Source organism: Bos grunniens, chromosome X, assembly GCF_055505025.1.
Source record: "Bos grunniens cultivar Pamir isolate PY7600 chromosome X, Bosgru_T2T1.0, whole genome shotgun sequence".
Lineage (NCBI taxonomy): Eukaryota > Metazoa > Chordata > Mammalia > Artiodactyla > Bovidae > Bos > Bos grunniens.
Genome location: NC_141194.1, coordinates 107,454,974 through 107,470,739, shown reverse-complemented (window position 1 = coordinate 107,470,739; position 15,766 = coordinate 107,454,974). Strand labels below are relative to the sequence as shown.

The following is a 15,766-nucleotide window of genomic DNA, read 5'->3' as shown; positions in this document are numbered from 1 at the left end:
ATAGTAAAAGAAATGGAAGCCATAGAATCATTAAGGGGCAGCTGCAAGTGGAACTGAAATGTCTTTTTTTCTCCTAATTTCAAAACGTTCTCAAGTGAACATGTTTTACAATGGAAACGTTGATTTCAGTTGCATTTTCAACGCATTTGTTACTCAATATCACAATTTTATAGTCAATCTTGTGCTCATTATGCTTTCAGGTATACTATACTAATATTAGCCTTGAAGAAATCATGGCAAATCAGGATGGTTATGTTATTCTGAAAATGTAAACTGTTACAAGAGAAATAATCTGGCAGACGCAAGATTTAAATATCTTTTATTTAATTAACAAAGCCTAATACTCTCTCTGACACATACTGCATACTTAGGTAATATTTGTTGTGCTTAGAAAACCTAAAATTCCTATTTAGATTTTCATGGACTTAAAGGAAGACAAAAGGAAGATCTTCTGACTACATCATTCCTGTTAACAGGAACATTTCATACCAATATACTTACCATAATAAAGTCTGGGGGAAAAGTAACACAAAAATATATTAAGATGTTTACAAAGCTCAAATTCTAAAATATGGGAATTTAAACTCATGAAAGAAACCCTGAGAGGAAACTTTGGTATCTCTCAGATTTAACTTCTGAATTGTTTGCTTATCTATATTCCTTCCAAAGGGATCTTATGTTGTTTCTACAAACATAAAAGGTTCTGGACATGGCCAGTTATACGTGCAAGTAAATAAACTTTACAAAAGACCCATGTTGATTTTAGAAAGAATAACACGATAAAGGTGCTGTGCTACAATTGTTAACTTCACTGCTTTAGTATCATGAAATACCAGTACAAAACACTGTACAAGTATACTCTTTGCTACAGGGACATGGAACAATACATTTGTGTTTTTACCAGAATTCTGTATCACCCAGCCACTGTACCAATGGCTTTCCACAGGGATTTTCTACCACTCTTATGAAGTTTTACCATGAATAAAAAATCTCACAACTCTCTTAAACCACTGCAGATTTATATTTATCTTAATATTCCTGTCTTGCTGCTTTGGAGAACTGTCAAGAAGTACAAAATCACCTCAGGCAAGAGTTTTCAGTAGGTAATTTTGTTATTTTATGTTGGCCAAGATCTCCTTTATGTTGGCATTGCAAAGGCTCTGTGTACCTATATCGGGTTAGAAAAAGTGTTGTCTCAATAGCCCTCTTACAATTTAGGAATGCAAATTTCCATTTCCTTAAAAGTATAGAACATTACGTAGTTATTAGCTAAGCAGTAATTCATGAAACTCCATTTACAAAGGACAAATAACAACAGAGGACCATAAAGCCCTACATGTACTAAAGAAAAACAAATTTTCAAATATTTCAACTGTTTTTTCTACCTCTAAACTCATTTAACCATATCACAAGTGAGAGTAACACCAGGCAATACAGAAAAAGTAAACTGCGCTAAACTGTCCAGAAATCAGCTTCTGTAATATATCTCACAGTTTCTAGCCATTTTGGCTAAGACCTTCCTTATGAAAAACAGACAAACAAACAAAAATGATGAAAGCAGCATTTACTTTGTTGGAAATGCAAAAAATAAAATAACAACACTGTAAGTTTCATAAAATATTTGCAACTAATTTTGTTTTTATAAATAAATAAAGTGGTGCTTATCTGTTTTTAAAGTTTTAATTATTCTTGCTGTTAAAAATCATTTAAAGTTATGTCAACTTTTAAGCATAAACATGTTTGGAAAACTGAACCACATTTTTAACTGCCATCTTTATGCTTTGTTCTTGGTAGAATCATCTTTGTTTCTTCTCTTAACATCCCAATTATAAACTCTGGCCATATCTGCAAGAATTGTCAAAGAAAATGCCAAAGCAATTCAAAAGATAATGTGCAATCACACACACAAAATACTAGTGTCTACAGCAAGGTGTAGTATCACCTGCCAAGCAAAGACTGGAATAAAATTCCACCAAAACTTAGTCAAGACCTCAAATCAATGATTGTTTAGCATAGTTGGTCAACTATAGTATTATATTTGACACATGTGTGCCTGACACTCCCAACAGTTTTCAAGAGAGCCCCTCATCCACAGTATTTCAAAGGTGGTTCAAAGCATAACCTGACATGCAATATTTAAATTATTACAATTTAATTATCGCTAATTTTATCTCTTACCCTCTGTTTGGCTTAATTTATGCAATCTATTCAGCATCTATATCTTTTCCTTTCCACAAGCACCACCCTGCATAGGCCTTCGCCTATCGGTGCTTTCTTTCCCAGCTCATGCCTTTGGCGGTATGTCCTGAAGGTACAATATTATCTTCTAGGTATTTTATCTTTTTTTTCCCTCTGAATGAAGTCTCCACATTACCAATCATGTGCTAACGCCTGCTCTAGGCCTCAGACAGGCCTTCACCCAACCCCTTAAAACCTGTCATGCACTACATGCTATGGAGGAGAGAGAACATGGAGCTCTTACACTTGAAGAGCTCCCAGTCTGGCACGAAAAACAAATTTTAAGTACTATATGCAAAGTGCTCAGGAATCACAGAGGAGCAACAGAACACCCTGAGAGGACTAGAAAATGTTCAGAAATGTTCTGCTGCTTGAGCTGAAAGATGAAAGATAAGATGGAGGAACCCAAGCAAATAGGGGGAAATCGGTCTAGGTAGGAGGAACCAAGTGTGGACGTATAAAGGGCCCACCCCATTTAGGGGGTGAGGAAAACCACCTGGGGTGATTTGGACCTTGGGTGCACCAGGGGAGGACCAGGGCAGGAAATCAGTCAGTGGCACATGGAATCGAGACTGGCAGGGACCACCCCCTAAGAGTGCCCATGTGCATAGCTGACAAGTAACAAAGAACTACTGAAGCATTATAGCCAGAGGAATAAAAATAAGAAGTGTGACTCAGTGAATTCATGGCAGAGAGAGTGTGAAGGACTGGGGGGAGGAAAACAGAGTAGAAAACTGCCATATGACCCAGCAATCCCACTGCTGGGCATACACACTGAGGAAACCAGAATTAAAGAGATGTGTGTACCCCAGTGTTCATCACAGCACTGTTTACAATAGCCAAGACATGGAAGCAACCTAGATGTCCATCCTTAGACGAATGGATAAGAAAGCTGTGGTACATATGCACAATGGAATATTACTCAGCTATTAAAAAGAATTCATTTCAATCAGTTCTAATGAGGTGGATGAAACTGGAGCCTATTGTACAGAGTAAAGTAAGTCAGAAAGAAAAATACCAATACAGTATACTAACACATATATATGCAATTTAGAAAGATGGTAATGATGACCCTAGCCAGAGAGATACAGACGTAATGAACAGACTTTTGGACTCTGTGGGAGAAGGCGAGGGTGGGATGATTGGAGCGAACAGCATTGAAACATGTATATTATCATACGTGAAACATATCGCCAGTCCAGGTTCAATGCATGAGGCAGGGTGCTCAGGGCTGGTGCACTGGGATGACCCTGTGGGATGGGATGGGGAGGGAGGTGGGAGAGTCAGGTTGGGAAGACATGTAAACCCACGGCTGATTCATGTAAATGTATGGCAAAAAACACCACAATATGGTAAAGTAATTAGCCTCCAATTAAAATAAATAAATAAGAAAACTACTGACCCTTAGTTCTAAAAGGCCAAAATGAGTGTAACAGAGAGGTAAGAAGATTGACTCCCAGGTTTCTGTCTTGAATGACTGTGTGGGGCAGATGGAAAACGCCAAGAGCTGGGTTTCAACACGAGAGCCTTCCCTTTCTCTCTGCTAAAAGAAATCCTACATTACCTTTAAATACAGTCTCAGCCCTATCTTCTCAAAGACTTCTGAAATCACTCAAGCTCACATCTATCGCCCTAATTTTAAACTGCCTTGGTGTTGACTACCTGAAGTTGAATGACTTCTATTTTGCTAGGAAATGATCACTAGCTGTCTTATGTGTGTTTTGTCATTCTTTTTTTACACTGATCTCCTCACCAGCACATGCCCCACACAGCTTAGCACAGTTGTAGGAACACAGGAGACCCTTAATAAGAGCTGTGGAACTCTAGTACTTATCTAGCTATAAAGATTATCTTGAGAATATATTTGAAATAGAAATACTCATGTACTAAATTGAATTTGCTATTTCCACACTTTCACACCTCAAATTCAGATAAGTCTATCTATAAACTTATTTCAGTATTAGTTCTAAAATATGTCATTTACTACTGTTATAAAATCTGCAACTTAACATTAGTCTAAGAGTAAGGACATTCTTCTCATTAAAGCAATGCACATAAGAACATAAAAAACATTTTTCTCCTTTCCCTCCTTTGCCTTTCTTTAGCAAAGGATACTGACTTCCGTGGTAGTAAACTGATCTCGAAGAAAGTCAAGGTCTTCCTCAAGAGAATCAAGATTCTTTGTGGCCGTCAATAAATTCTTTTCCAACAACGCCTGAGCTTCATCAATATCATATTCAAGCATTACGTTCGCCTGCAGAGAAAAGCGTGACAATGAGTGAACACTGACTTTATGCTTCATAGGTTAGAGCAGCAGTTGGCAAACTACAGCCTTTGGGTCAAATTTGGCCAGCCATCTCTTGTCCTAAGTTTTTTGGAAACCCAGCCACTCTTTATTCACTTAAGACTTTCATGCCGTAGTGGTGAGCCAAGTACTAGTTGTGACAGAGACCATGTGGTCTGCAACACCAAAAATATTTACTCTCTGGCTTTTAACACAATATTTATTGCCCCCTGAGTTAGAGAATATATTTACATACATTATATCATTTCCTCCTCAACTTCTCTACAGTGAAGAAAGTACGCTCTGAGAAGTCAGCTTACCTATGATTTCAGAGATACTAAATAAATGGAAGAATTAGGATAGGAACCAGTATCTTTAGTTATCAAACCCTATCTTTCTACCACCTCTATTGGGACACTAAATCAACTGAAGTAGTTGTTTCTGAGCTTAAGGTAGAACTTTAAAGCTTTCAAAGACATACGTATTATCTACATTTGGTCCATTAAGAGAAACAGCTAGCTTTAACTGCCCCCTTCCAACCTCCAACAGATGCCAGAGGCAAAGGCAAGGTGACCAAGTCTGGATCTAAGATCTGGAGTAACTGCTGACACTTGGGAAGGCATGCACTCTGTAACAGGGAACCGTACCTTTCACAGCTCTGAACTACCACCCGACTTAACACCAGGCATTTCCTGAACCACTTTCATCACATGACAAATGAAATTTAAAAATTACTCAAAGGATTGTTGTAAGAATTAATGAGACAACATGAAAGGACTTAGCACCAAGCAGGTGCTACACACTTATCGACTGAATATGCCAGTCCATTATAACTGCAAGTGAGTGAGTGAAAGCTGCTCAGTCGTGTCCGACTCTTTGCAACCCCATGGACATGGATTTCTCTAGGCCAGAATACTGGAGTGGGTAGCCTTTCCCTTCTCCAAGGGATCTTCCCAACCCAGGGATCAAACCTAGGTCTGCCGCATTGCAGGCAGATTCTTTACCAGCTAAGACACAAGGGAAGCCCTTGTGATAATTAGAAAGCTGCATAAATTCAGACAATATTCAGTGCAAAGTAAATGCTTCTCCAAACCCAGATTCCCAATCTTACTTCTCAATTACTGATACTTATTAGCACTTTTTTTTCCCCCAGAAAATGTGTACACTTTGCTTACCTGTAACAAGAGGAAATAGAATATATTTTAAAACACTTCATTCGTGTCAAAAACCATCATTCATTCATTCAAGTATATCTCCTTAGTTGATTCACTCCTCAAACACTGCCTTATCAGCCTCTCTACTTGACAGTCTAACAGACATCTGAAGACTGACATGCCCAAAAGACAACTCCAAGTCGTCCTGCAAACCTGTTAGTCCTTTGCATGCAATATGAGTCACATATATTTTTTCTTGTTGTCTTTTTACTTTGCTCATGGTTTCCGAGTTTTGAGGCCTGAAAAATAATCCTTATTCCAGGGCTACAATTTTCTGTGACTTGGTCTACAACTTTGATGATGTCACTATTTCATGTGAATACATGATGCATTTGAAATCCATCTCGTGTAAGGTAGGCTCCAGCCATAATTCTCAGGAGAGCACTCCCTGTTGTCCCAGTCTACTTTATGGAATCATCTTATCCCCACATGCTGATTAAGTGTGGGCCAAGGAGAAGAAAAACCAAGGAGGATAACCCCTAAGATCTGAGCTACTGGGTGGCTAGCTGTTCCATTTATAAAACTAAAACTAAGCAAGAATGGGAATTATGTTTGTAGAAATAAATGCATAAACTCTGAAATGTTACTGCTAACAGAAATCAGGAAGGAGGAACTAACAGAGAAGTGAGTTTCCATGCATGATCTGCCAACCCTTCATGGCCCTAGAGTGCCTCTCGGGGATGACTGTATAGGATAGCAGCAAGTGGAAATCCTCCCAATTTGCTACTTTGCATAGGAACTTGCCTGAGGTAGCAAGACCTACCTGTGTAGTCAGGCATGACTTGTTTGATCATGGGACTCAAGAGTAGTAACAGGAAAAATCACAGACAAGGTCTCTGAAATCATCACAACTGAAATGTTTGACTTTTTCAAATGGGTTCTAACCCCAAGGTTTTTATAATAATCTGTTCCCCCTTAAGTTCAGAGAGATCTTTCTAGAACTCATAAATTCTGATGATGAACAAACATCTATCTGAGGTTCAACAATACCTTCTGTTACATTTAACAGATAAGTACTAACTGGAGGGAAAGCCAGGTATTGGTCTATTTTGTTTTGACTGGAAGAGACTAGAGCATGTTTCTGCGGCAATCTTTCTCATACTCCTAGTCCCCCGCAATGCCACCCCTTCATTCCATCTACGGTCAAGTGCTCCTCTCCAACACTGCCATGTTGGGGAAAACACACTGCCTTACCAAATGTCAGCCAAGGAAGCTGTGACAATGACACTGACTTACCCCCAACCACAGACACACTTTATCGGTAGGAGGAACTGAAGCTTTGCAATACAGGTTGTCTGCCAATAAGAACCTGGTCTCCAGTGAACTGGTGGACTCCTTCAAAAAAAAAAAATAAATAAATACATGACGGTACTGTAAACTGTCCATCTTAATACCAAGGTCATACAGGCGATTGCAGAGCTGAGCTTAAGCCATTTAAAACAGTCCCAGATCAGATCAGTCGCTCAGTTGTGTCCAACTCTTTGCAACCCCATGAATCGTAGCACGCGAGGCCTCCCTGTCCATCACCAACTCCTGGAGTTCACTGAGACTCACGTCCATCGAGTCAGCGATGCCATCCAGCCATCTCATCCTCTGTCGTCCCCTTCTCTTGCCCCCAATCCCTCCCAGCATCAGAGTCTTTTCCAATGAGTCAACTCTTCGCATGAAGTGGCCAAAGTACTGGAGTTTCAGCTTTAGCATCATTCCTTCCAAAGAAATCCGAGGGCTGATCTCCTTCAGAATGGACTGGTTGGATCTCCTTGCAGTCCAAGGGACTCTCAAGAGTCTTCTCCAACACCACAGTTCAAAAGCATCAATTCTTCGGCGCTCAGCCTTCTTCACAGTCCAACTCTCACATCCATACATGACCACAGGAAAAACCATAGCCTTGACTAGATGAACTTTTGTTGGCAAAGTAATGGCTTTGCTTTTGAATATGCTATCTAGGTTGGTCATAACTTTCCTTCCAAGGAGTAAGCGTCTTTTAATGTCATGGCTGCAGTCACCATCTGCAGTGATTTTGGAGCCCAAAAAACAAAGTCTGACACTGTTTCCACTGTTTCCCCGTCTATTTGCCATGAAGTGATGGGACCGGATGCCATGATCTTCGTTTTCTGAATGTTGAGCTTTAAGCCAACTTTGTCACTCTCCTCTTTCACTTTCATCAAGAGGCTTTTGAGTTCCTCTTCACTTTCTGCCATAAGGATGGTGTCATCTGCATATCTGAGGTTATTGATATTTCTCCCGGCAATCTTGATTCCAGCTTGTGCTTCTTCCAGTCCAGCGTTTCTCATGATGTACTCTGCATATAAGTTAAATAAACAGGGTGACAATATACAGCTTTGACAAACACCTTTTCCTATTTGGACCTAGTCTGTTGTTCCATGTTCAGTTCTAACTGTTGCTTCCTGACCTGCAAACAAATTTCTCAAGAGGCAGATCAGGTGGTCTGGTATTCCCATCTCTTTCAGAATTTTCCAAAGTTTATTGTGATCCACACAGTCAAAGGCTTTGGCATAGTCAATAAAGCAGAAATAGATGCTTTTCTGGAACTCTCTTGCTTTTTCAATGATCCAGCGGATGTTGGCAATTTGATCTCTGGTTCCTCTGCCTTTTCTAAAACCAGCTTGAACTTCAGGAAGTTCACAGTTCACATATTGCTGAAGCCTGGCTTGGAGAATTTTGAGCATTACTTTACTAGTGTGTGAGATGAGTGCAATTGTGCAGTAGTTTGAGCATTCTTTGGCACTGCCTTTCTTTGGGATTGGAATGAAAACTGACCTTTTCCAGTCCTGTGGCCACTGCTGAGTTTTCCAAATTTGCTGGCATATTGAGTGCAGCACTTTCACGGCATCATCTTTCAGGATTTGGAATAGCTCAACCGGAATTCCATCACCTCCACTAGCTTTGTTCGTAGTGATGCTTTCTAAGGCCCACTTGACTTCACATTCCAGGATGTCTGGCTCTAGGTGAGTGATCACACCATCTTGATTATCTTGGTAGTGAAGATCTTTTTTGTACAGTTCTTCTGTGTATTCTTGCCATCTCTTCTTAACATCTTCTGCTTCTGTTAGGTCCATACCATTTCTGTCCTTTATCAAGCCCATCTTTGCATGAAATGTTCCTTTGGTATCTCTGATTTTCTTGAAGAGATCCCTAGTCTTTCCCATTCTGTTGTTTTCCTCTATTTCTTTGCATTGATCGCTGAAGAAGGCTTTCTTATCTCTTCTTGCCATTCTTTGGAACTCTGCATTCAGATGTTTATATCTTTCCTTTTCTCCTTTGCTTTTCCCACAGACAAATCAGGTGGAGGAACCGAGGGACAGAGAGGTAAAGGAGAAGGGTAAAGAAAGGACCACTGGGGCCACAGGACTGCGCAGGGAGTGCATGCATCCTGACTCAGCTACTTACTGCAACCCTGAAGGCTGTGGCAAGCAGCGCTTGTACGAACACAAACACATACACTTCAGTGCCTGGCACAGAGTAAGCACTAGACAAGTGTGATTATTATCATTTCATCAGCACTTCATGCTCAACCAACCAGTCTTCTGAAGTCTCTTATAAAGTTTGTGACATAAAAAAAACAGAGATGTAGCTACTCTGCCAGTCAAGTAATAAATCATAAATATATACACACACACACACATATATATATAATAGGTTAAATATTTTCTGAAACTTCATTTTTACACCCCGCTTTTATTTAACAAAAAAAACGGGTGAGAGCTCAGAAGATTCTCAAATTCAGTTCTGCCAGTAACTAGCTATGTGACACTGGTCAAGTATACCCTCTTTGTAAATATTTCCTCAACTGTGAACTGAGAGCCACAAACAATAAAGACTATTCATTTCTTTTTGCACTTAAAATAATTTCAAGTTGCATTTAAACTTCACAAATACTACATATAAGTAAAAGACCCCAAGCAGTGTGGGCCCTAGAATTAAACCTGACTTTTGGTGGAAAGCCACATGTCTCACAGAAGCACACCATCTGTGATACTACTACATGTGCTTAGGAAGGCAGACTGGATCTTCCAGCACGGGTTCAAATACCAGTGACCAAGGAGTCAAGGAACACATGTCTCTGCTGAACTATCCTGGTTTGCTCATGTTTACAAACAAAAAAGGCACTTACTTTTTTCTTCTGCATGTATTTTAGAATTTCTAAAGTCTGCTTAATTTCAGGAATCTGGCCTTTTAGCCTGTGAATAAGAAAAAGGTTACTTTAGTATCTGGCACCAAGAAACAGTCTTACTAGCTTTGTACTTTCTATTGATATGTTTTGAGGACAATATGTAAATATGAAATAGTCAATATATTTTATATGTAAGATAGTTAATGAATTGTTTATATTAAAATATCTAAGATATTTCAGACATAAATATTTACTAAACTACTTAGATATAATAGCAAATACTTACGGAACACCTATTGTGAACAGAGTCCTGTTCTGTATGTCAAATCCACCATTAGTTAACTTTTCTGGGCTGTGTGTGCTTAGTCACTCAATCATGTCCGACTCTTTGTGACCCCATGGACTGTAGCCTGCCAGGCTCCTCTGTCCATGGGGATTCTCCAGGCCATACCAGAGTGGGTTGTCATGCCCTCCTCCAGGGGATCTTCCTGAATAAGGGATTGAACCCAGGTCTCCTGCACTGCAGGCAGATTCTTTACCAGCTGAGCCACCAGAAAGTCATATCCCCCAGAGGTGATTCAAAGGTTCTACATTTAATTAGAATTGCATTTTAAATAGATTAATTTTTAAAATAACATGCATTCAAGTATTATATTCTCAACTGGAAACCACCAACCCAACAGCAGCAAGTGCAGGGACAGCTTCTCAGCACCTGCACTTCTCACAATGCAAAATCAACTGAATGTGTAACACACCACAGTAAGATACAATATAATTTCATGATCCTTTTAAACTTTGGGTGATTTTTCTTTAACTTTTATGTTGAAAAATACTATTTCTTTTCAAGTTAGGTAATAATTGTTACCTAAAAGTTAGGTATATATTATAATAATATAATAAAATTATAAATGGATCATTGGTTTGAACCCAGGAAATTTACGAAAACAATGATAGACATGATGAGACTGATCAGACTGAACCAACTGGACATCCACACATAAAAAAATGAATCTAAACACAGACATACATACACATTTCACAAAACTTAAGTTGATAATAAAATTATAAATGGATCATTGGTTTGAACCCAGGAAATTTACAAAAACAATGATAGACATGATGAGACTGATCAGACTGAACCAACTGGACATCCACACATAAAAAAATGAATCTAAACACAGACATACATACACATTTCACAAAACTTAAGTTGAAATGAATCACATATGTAAAGTATGATGCAAAACTATAACACTCCTAGAAGATAAAACAGGAAAAAAGCTAGATGACCTTGAGTCTGGTAATGATTTTTTAGATATTAATACCAAAGACATAATCCATAAAAGAAATAATTGATATGATAGACTTTAATGAAAAGACAAGCCACAGACTGGGATAAGATATCTGCAAAAGACACGTGATAAAGGACTGGTATCCAATATATACAAAGAACTTTCAAAACTCAACAATAAGGAACAACTGTATTAAAAAATGGACCAAAGGACTTAATACCCTACCAAAGAAGATATACAAATGGCAAATAAGCATATGAAAAGATGCTCCACATCATATATCATCAGTATCAGTTCAGTCGCTCAGTCGTGTCCGACTCTTTGCAACCCCATGAACTGCAGCATGCCAGGCCTCCCTCTCTATCACCAGAGAAATGCAAATTTAAACAATGACATAACCACTGCACACCTATTCTGGGCTTCCCAGATGACACTAGTGGTAAAGAATCTGCCTGCCAATGCAGGAGATGCATGTTTGATTCCTGGGTCAGGATAATCTCTTGGAGGCGGGCATGGCCACCCACTCCAATACTCTTGCCTGGAGAATCCAATGGACAGAGGAGCCTGGTGGGCTACATTCCATGGGGTCGCAAAGAGTCGGACACGACTGAGCCACTGAGCACACACACACCTATTACAATGGCCAAAATCCAGAATACTGACAACTCTGGATGCTGGTGAGGATATGAAGCAACGTTAATTTTCATTCATTGCTGGAGGGAATGCAACATGGTACAGTCACTTTAGAAGACAGTTTGTCAGGTTCTTACAAAACTAAACACATTCTTACCATACGATCCAGCAATCATGCTCCTTGGTATTTATCCAAAGGAGCTGTAAACTCAGGTCCACACAAAAACTGCACACAAATGCTCATAACAACTTTATTCATAATTGTCCAAACTTGGAAGCAACCCAGATGCCCTTGGTAGGCAAACGGAGAAATAAATTGTGGTCCATCTGGACAATGGAATAATATTCACTGCTAAAAAGAAATGATCTATCAAGCTATGAAAAGACATGCAAGAAGCCTAAATGCATATGACTAAATGAAAGAAACCAACCTGAAAGGGGTACTACATACTGTAGGATTCTGGCTGTAAGACATTCTGGAAAAGACAAAACTATGGAGACAGTAAAAGCATCACTGGTTGCCAGGAGTTTAGGAAGGGGAGGGAGGGATGAATATATTGCACGCAGAGCATTCTTACGGCACTGAGACTACTCTGTATGACACTATAATGACAGATACATGTCATGGTGCACGTGTTCAAACCCATCAAATGTACAACGTAAGAGTGGACACTAATGTAAACTATGGACCTTAGTTAATAAAAACATATCAATATTGGTTCATCAACTGTAACTAATGTTCCACTCTGGTAAAAGATATAGATAATGGGAAGGTTATACATGTGTAGGGGCAGGGGCTAAATAGGAAACCTCTGTACTTTATGCTCCATTTTGCTACAAAACTAAAACTGCCTTTAAAAATAAAGCTTATTCAAAATAATTTTAAAAAACTACTAGCAACTGATTCCCAAATGAAGTCACTCTCACTGACAACAGGTAACAATATGCTGAAAACACTCAAGGCCAAACTCAGAGAATACAGAATGAGACCTTTTTAGCTCTTTTGTTTTTGACGATTAGAAGCTGCCCAAGGCTTTCAAATGTTTCACATGGAAAAATGTGCAAAACTGTTCTGGGAGTCCTGTCAAATCACAGTATAATTTGTAACCAAATGGACTAAAAGCAGACTAAAAAAGCTGTGGTTCTTTCAGAAGACATGCAACTAAATATTATTAGAGGTCAGCATGTAAATAAATTCTAAATATGATAATGAACATGTACTTCCTGAATCATATAAAGGAAGTCACAGTACTGTGTGAATGAGGTTAGCATGGCAAACTTCTTTACAATCTGTGCTACTGACCTGGAAAATGTGTCACAGAGGCCTGCTGCTTGAAAAATAGTATCACTATCTGGCAAGACAACTCAGTGAAGAGTCGAGAAACACACACTTAGCACTGACTTTTTTTTTTAAAGCATAGCTTGAGGGCTACTGTTCTGTGAACTCTTTACAATTCAATATAGATGTCATAGGTCTCTCAATTTTGCTTTTTTGTCTATGCTGATATACGTAAATCAGAGAAAGATGTAGACGTGTTCATGTGTATAGTATCTGATAGACATGTAACATTAGTATGTTCAGATCAAATTGTTTTGGTCATACAAATGATTTCTGTTATATTGTTGAACATGTAGATATTACATGTAATATATAGGTTATGAAGCATAGCAATCAATCAAGCAGCTGCAACCCCGGACATCTCAGGAACTAGACCACCAAGGCCACTGTGCATGTCTGAGCAATACACCCACCCCACCCTTGTTGTTCATTCACTAAGTCATGTCTGATTTCCCACGACCACATGGACTGCAGCACACCACGCTTCTCTGTCCTTCACTATCTCCCAGAGTTTGCTCAAACTCATGTCCACTGAGTCAGTGATGCCATCTAACCATCTTATCCCCTATTGCCACCTTCTTCTACCCTCAATCTTTTCTAGCATCAGTGTCTTTTCCAATGAGTCGGCTCTTCATATCAGGTTCCCAAAGGACTGGAGCTTCAGCTTCAGCATCAGTCATTCCCATGAATATTCAGGGTTCATTTCCTTCAGGATGGTCTGGTTTGATCTTCTTGCTGTCCAAGGGACTCTTAAAGAGTCTTATACAGCATCACAATTTGAAAGCATCGATTCTTCGTTGCTCAGCCATCTTTATGGACCAACTCTCACACCCATATATGACTACTGGCAAAACTACTGACATCACTAGAAAAGTGATGTCTCTGCTTTTTAATATGCTATCTAGGTTTCTCTCAGTTTTTCTTCCAAGGAGCAAGTGTCTTTTAATTTTGTGGCCGCAGTCACCATCCACAGTGATTTTAGAGCCCGAGAAGATAAAATCTACCACTGTTTTCACTTTTTCCCCATCTATTTGCCATGAAGTGATGGGACCAGATGCCATGATCCTAGCTTTATGAATGTTGAGTTGTAAGTCATTTTCATTCTCCTCTTTCACACTCATCAAGAGGCTCTTTAGTGCCTCTTCGCTTTCTGCCATTAGAGTGTGGCATCTGCATATCTGAGATTGTTATTTCTCCAGGCAGTCTTGATTCCAGCTTGTGATCCATTCAGCCTGGCATTTTGCATGATGTACTCTGCATAGAAGTTAAATTAGCAGGGTGACAATATACAACCTTGATGTACTCCTTTCCCAATTTTGAACAAGTCTGTTGTTCCACATCCAGTTCTAACTGTTGCTTCTTGACCTGCAGACAGGTTTCTCAGGAGACAGGTAAGATGGTCTCATATTCCCATCTCTTATAAGAATTTTCCAGTCTGTTGTGATCCACACAGTCAAAAGCTTTAGCATAGTCAATGTTGCAGAAGTAGACGTTTTCCTGAATTCCCTTGCTTTTTCTATGATCCAACAGATGTTGGCAATTTGATCTCTGGTTCCTCCACACCCTGCTCTGTCCCCAAAAATAGCAGCTCTCCTGAACTGTGTGTTTATAGTCTCTTTTTTACTTCTTCAAATAGTTTCATACAGTTACGTGTATTCCTAAACAATATATTCTTTGCTAGTTTCTTGATATAAATGGGCTCATGTTAGTTGCATTTTTCTGGTGTTTGCTTTATAACCCAATCAAATTCCTAAGAGTTTTCTTTTCATCCATTTTCACTTCTGTGTAATATACATTTACAAATATAACACAACCTGTTCATCCATTCTCCTGTCAATGGACATTTGGGTCAGTTCTAGGTCTTTGTTATTCTATGAACAATGGAAATTTCCAGGTGAGAGGAGACACAGAAGGGAACTAGAAGGGAACTAGATCAAGTTTTCAAAGGGAGGAGCATTTAAGGCTAAAGGGCAACTTTCTAGTTGTTTTTCCTCCCTCTAAATTGCCCTGCGTGAATCACATTACCTACCCCATGACTGTGCTACTGCCAAGTTGCTTCAGTCGTGTCCGACTCTGTGTGACCCCATACATAGCAGCCCACCAGGCTCCCCCATCCCTGGGATTCTCCAGGCAAGAACACTGGAGTGGGTTGCCATTTCCTTCTCCAATGCATCAAAGTGAAAAGTCAAAGTGAAGTCACTCAGTCGTGTCCGACCCTCAGCGACCCCATGGACTGCAGCCTACCAGGCTCCTCCGTCCATGGGATTTTCCAGGCAAGAGTACTGGAGTGGGGTGCCATTGCCTTCTCCGACCCCATGACTGTAACAGGGCAGAAAAACAATACAATTGGCTAGAGGCAGGGAGAAGATCAGACTGAGGGCTGAGAAGAAAGTACTGGCCCCTAGTAGTTCTGTTCTCCCCATCATCCTCCCAGAGGAGATGCCAGTGAAACCAGTCAAAGAGAAAGGAATGGAAAGAATCTCCCAGAGCCTGAGGCACTTGGCTGAAGAGAAGGAGCATTTGTCTGATGGCCATGCCATAGAGTGTAAACTCTGCCCACCAGGAAGGACTTGAATTACTCACTCCCACTTCCACACATATTACTGGCCAAAGGGAATGGATATCCCTGAG

The 15,766-nt window shown here is 39.7% G+C and overlaps 1 protein-coding gene across 2 annotated transcripts in view; it reads right to left on the bottom strand.

The window, feature by feature from the left end:
• Positions 1 to 302: 302 nt before the first annotated feature.
• VBP1 (VHL binding protein 1) overlaps positions 303 to 15,766 on the bottom strand; it is a 30,370-nt gene continuing 14,906 nt past the window's right edge. For both annotated transcript variants that reach the window (XM_086385917.1, XM_086385916.1), the window contains 4 exons: positions 9,872 to 9,938; positions 6,973 to 7,071; positions 4,354 to 4,492; positions 303 to 1,845 (listed from right to left, as the gene is read on the bottom strand). In XM_086385917.1, coding sequence (XP_086242043.1) covers positions 1,775 to 1,845; positions 4,354 to 4,492; positions 6,973 to 7,071; positions 9,872 to 9,938 — 376 coding nt within the window. In that variant the 3' untranslated portion in view covers positions 303 to 1,774. The remainder of the gene's footprint in view (positions 1,846 to 4,353; positions 4,493 to 6,972; positions 7,072 to 9,871; positions 9,939 to 15,766) is intronic.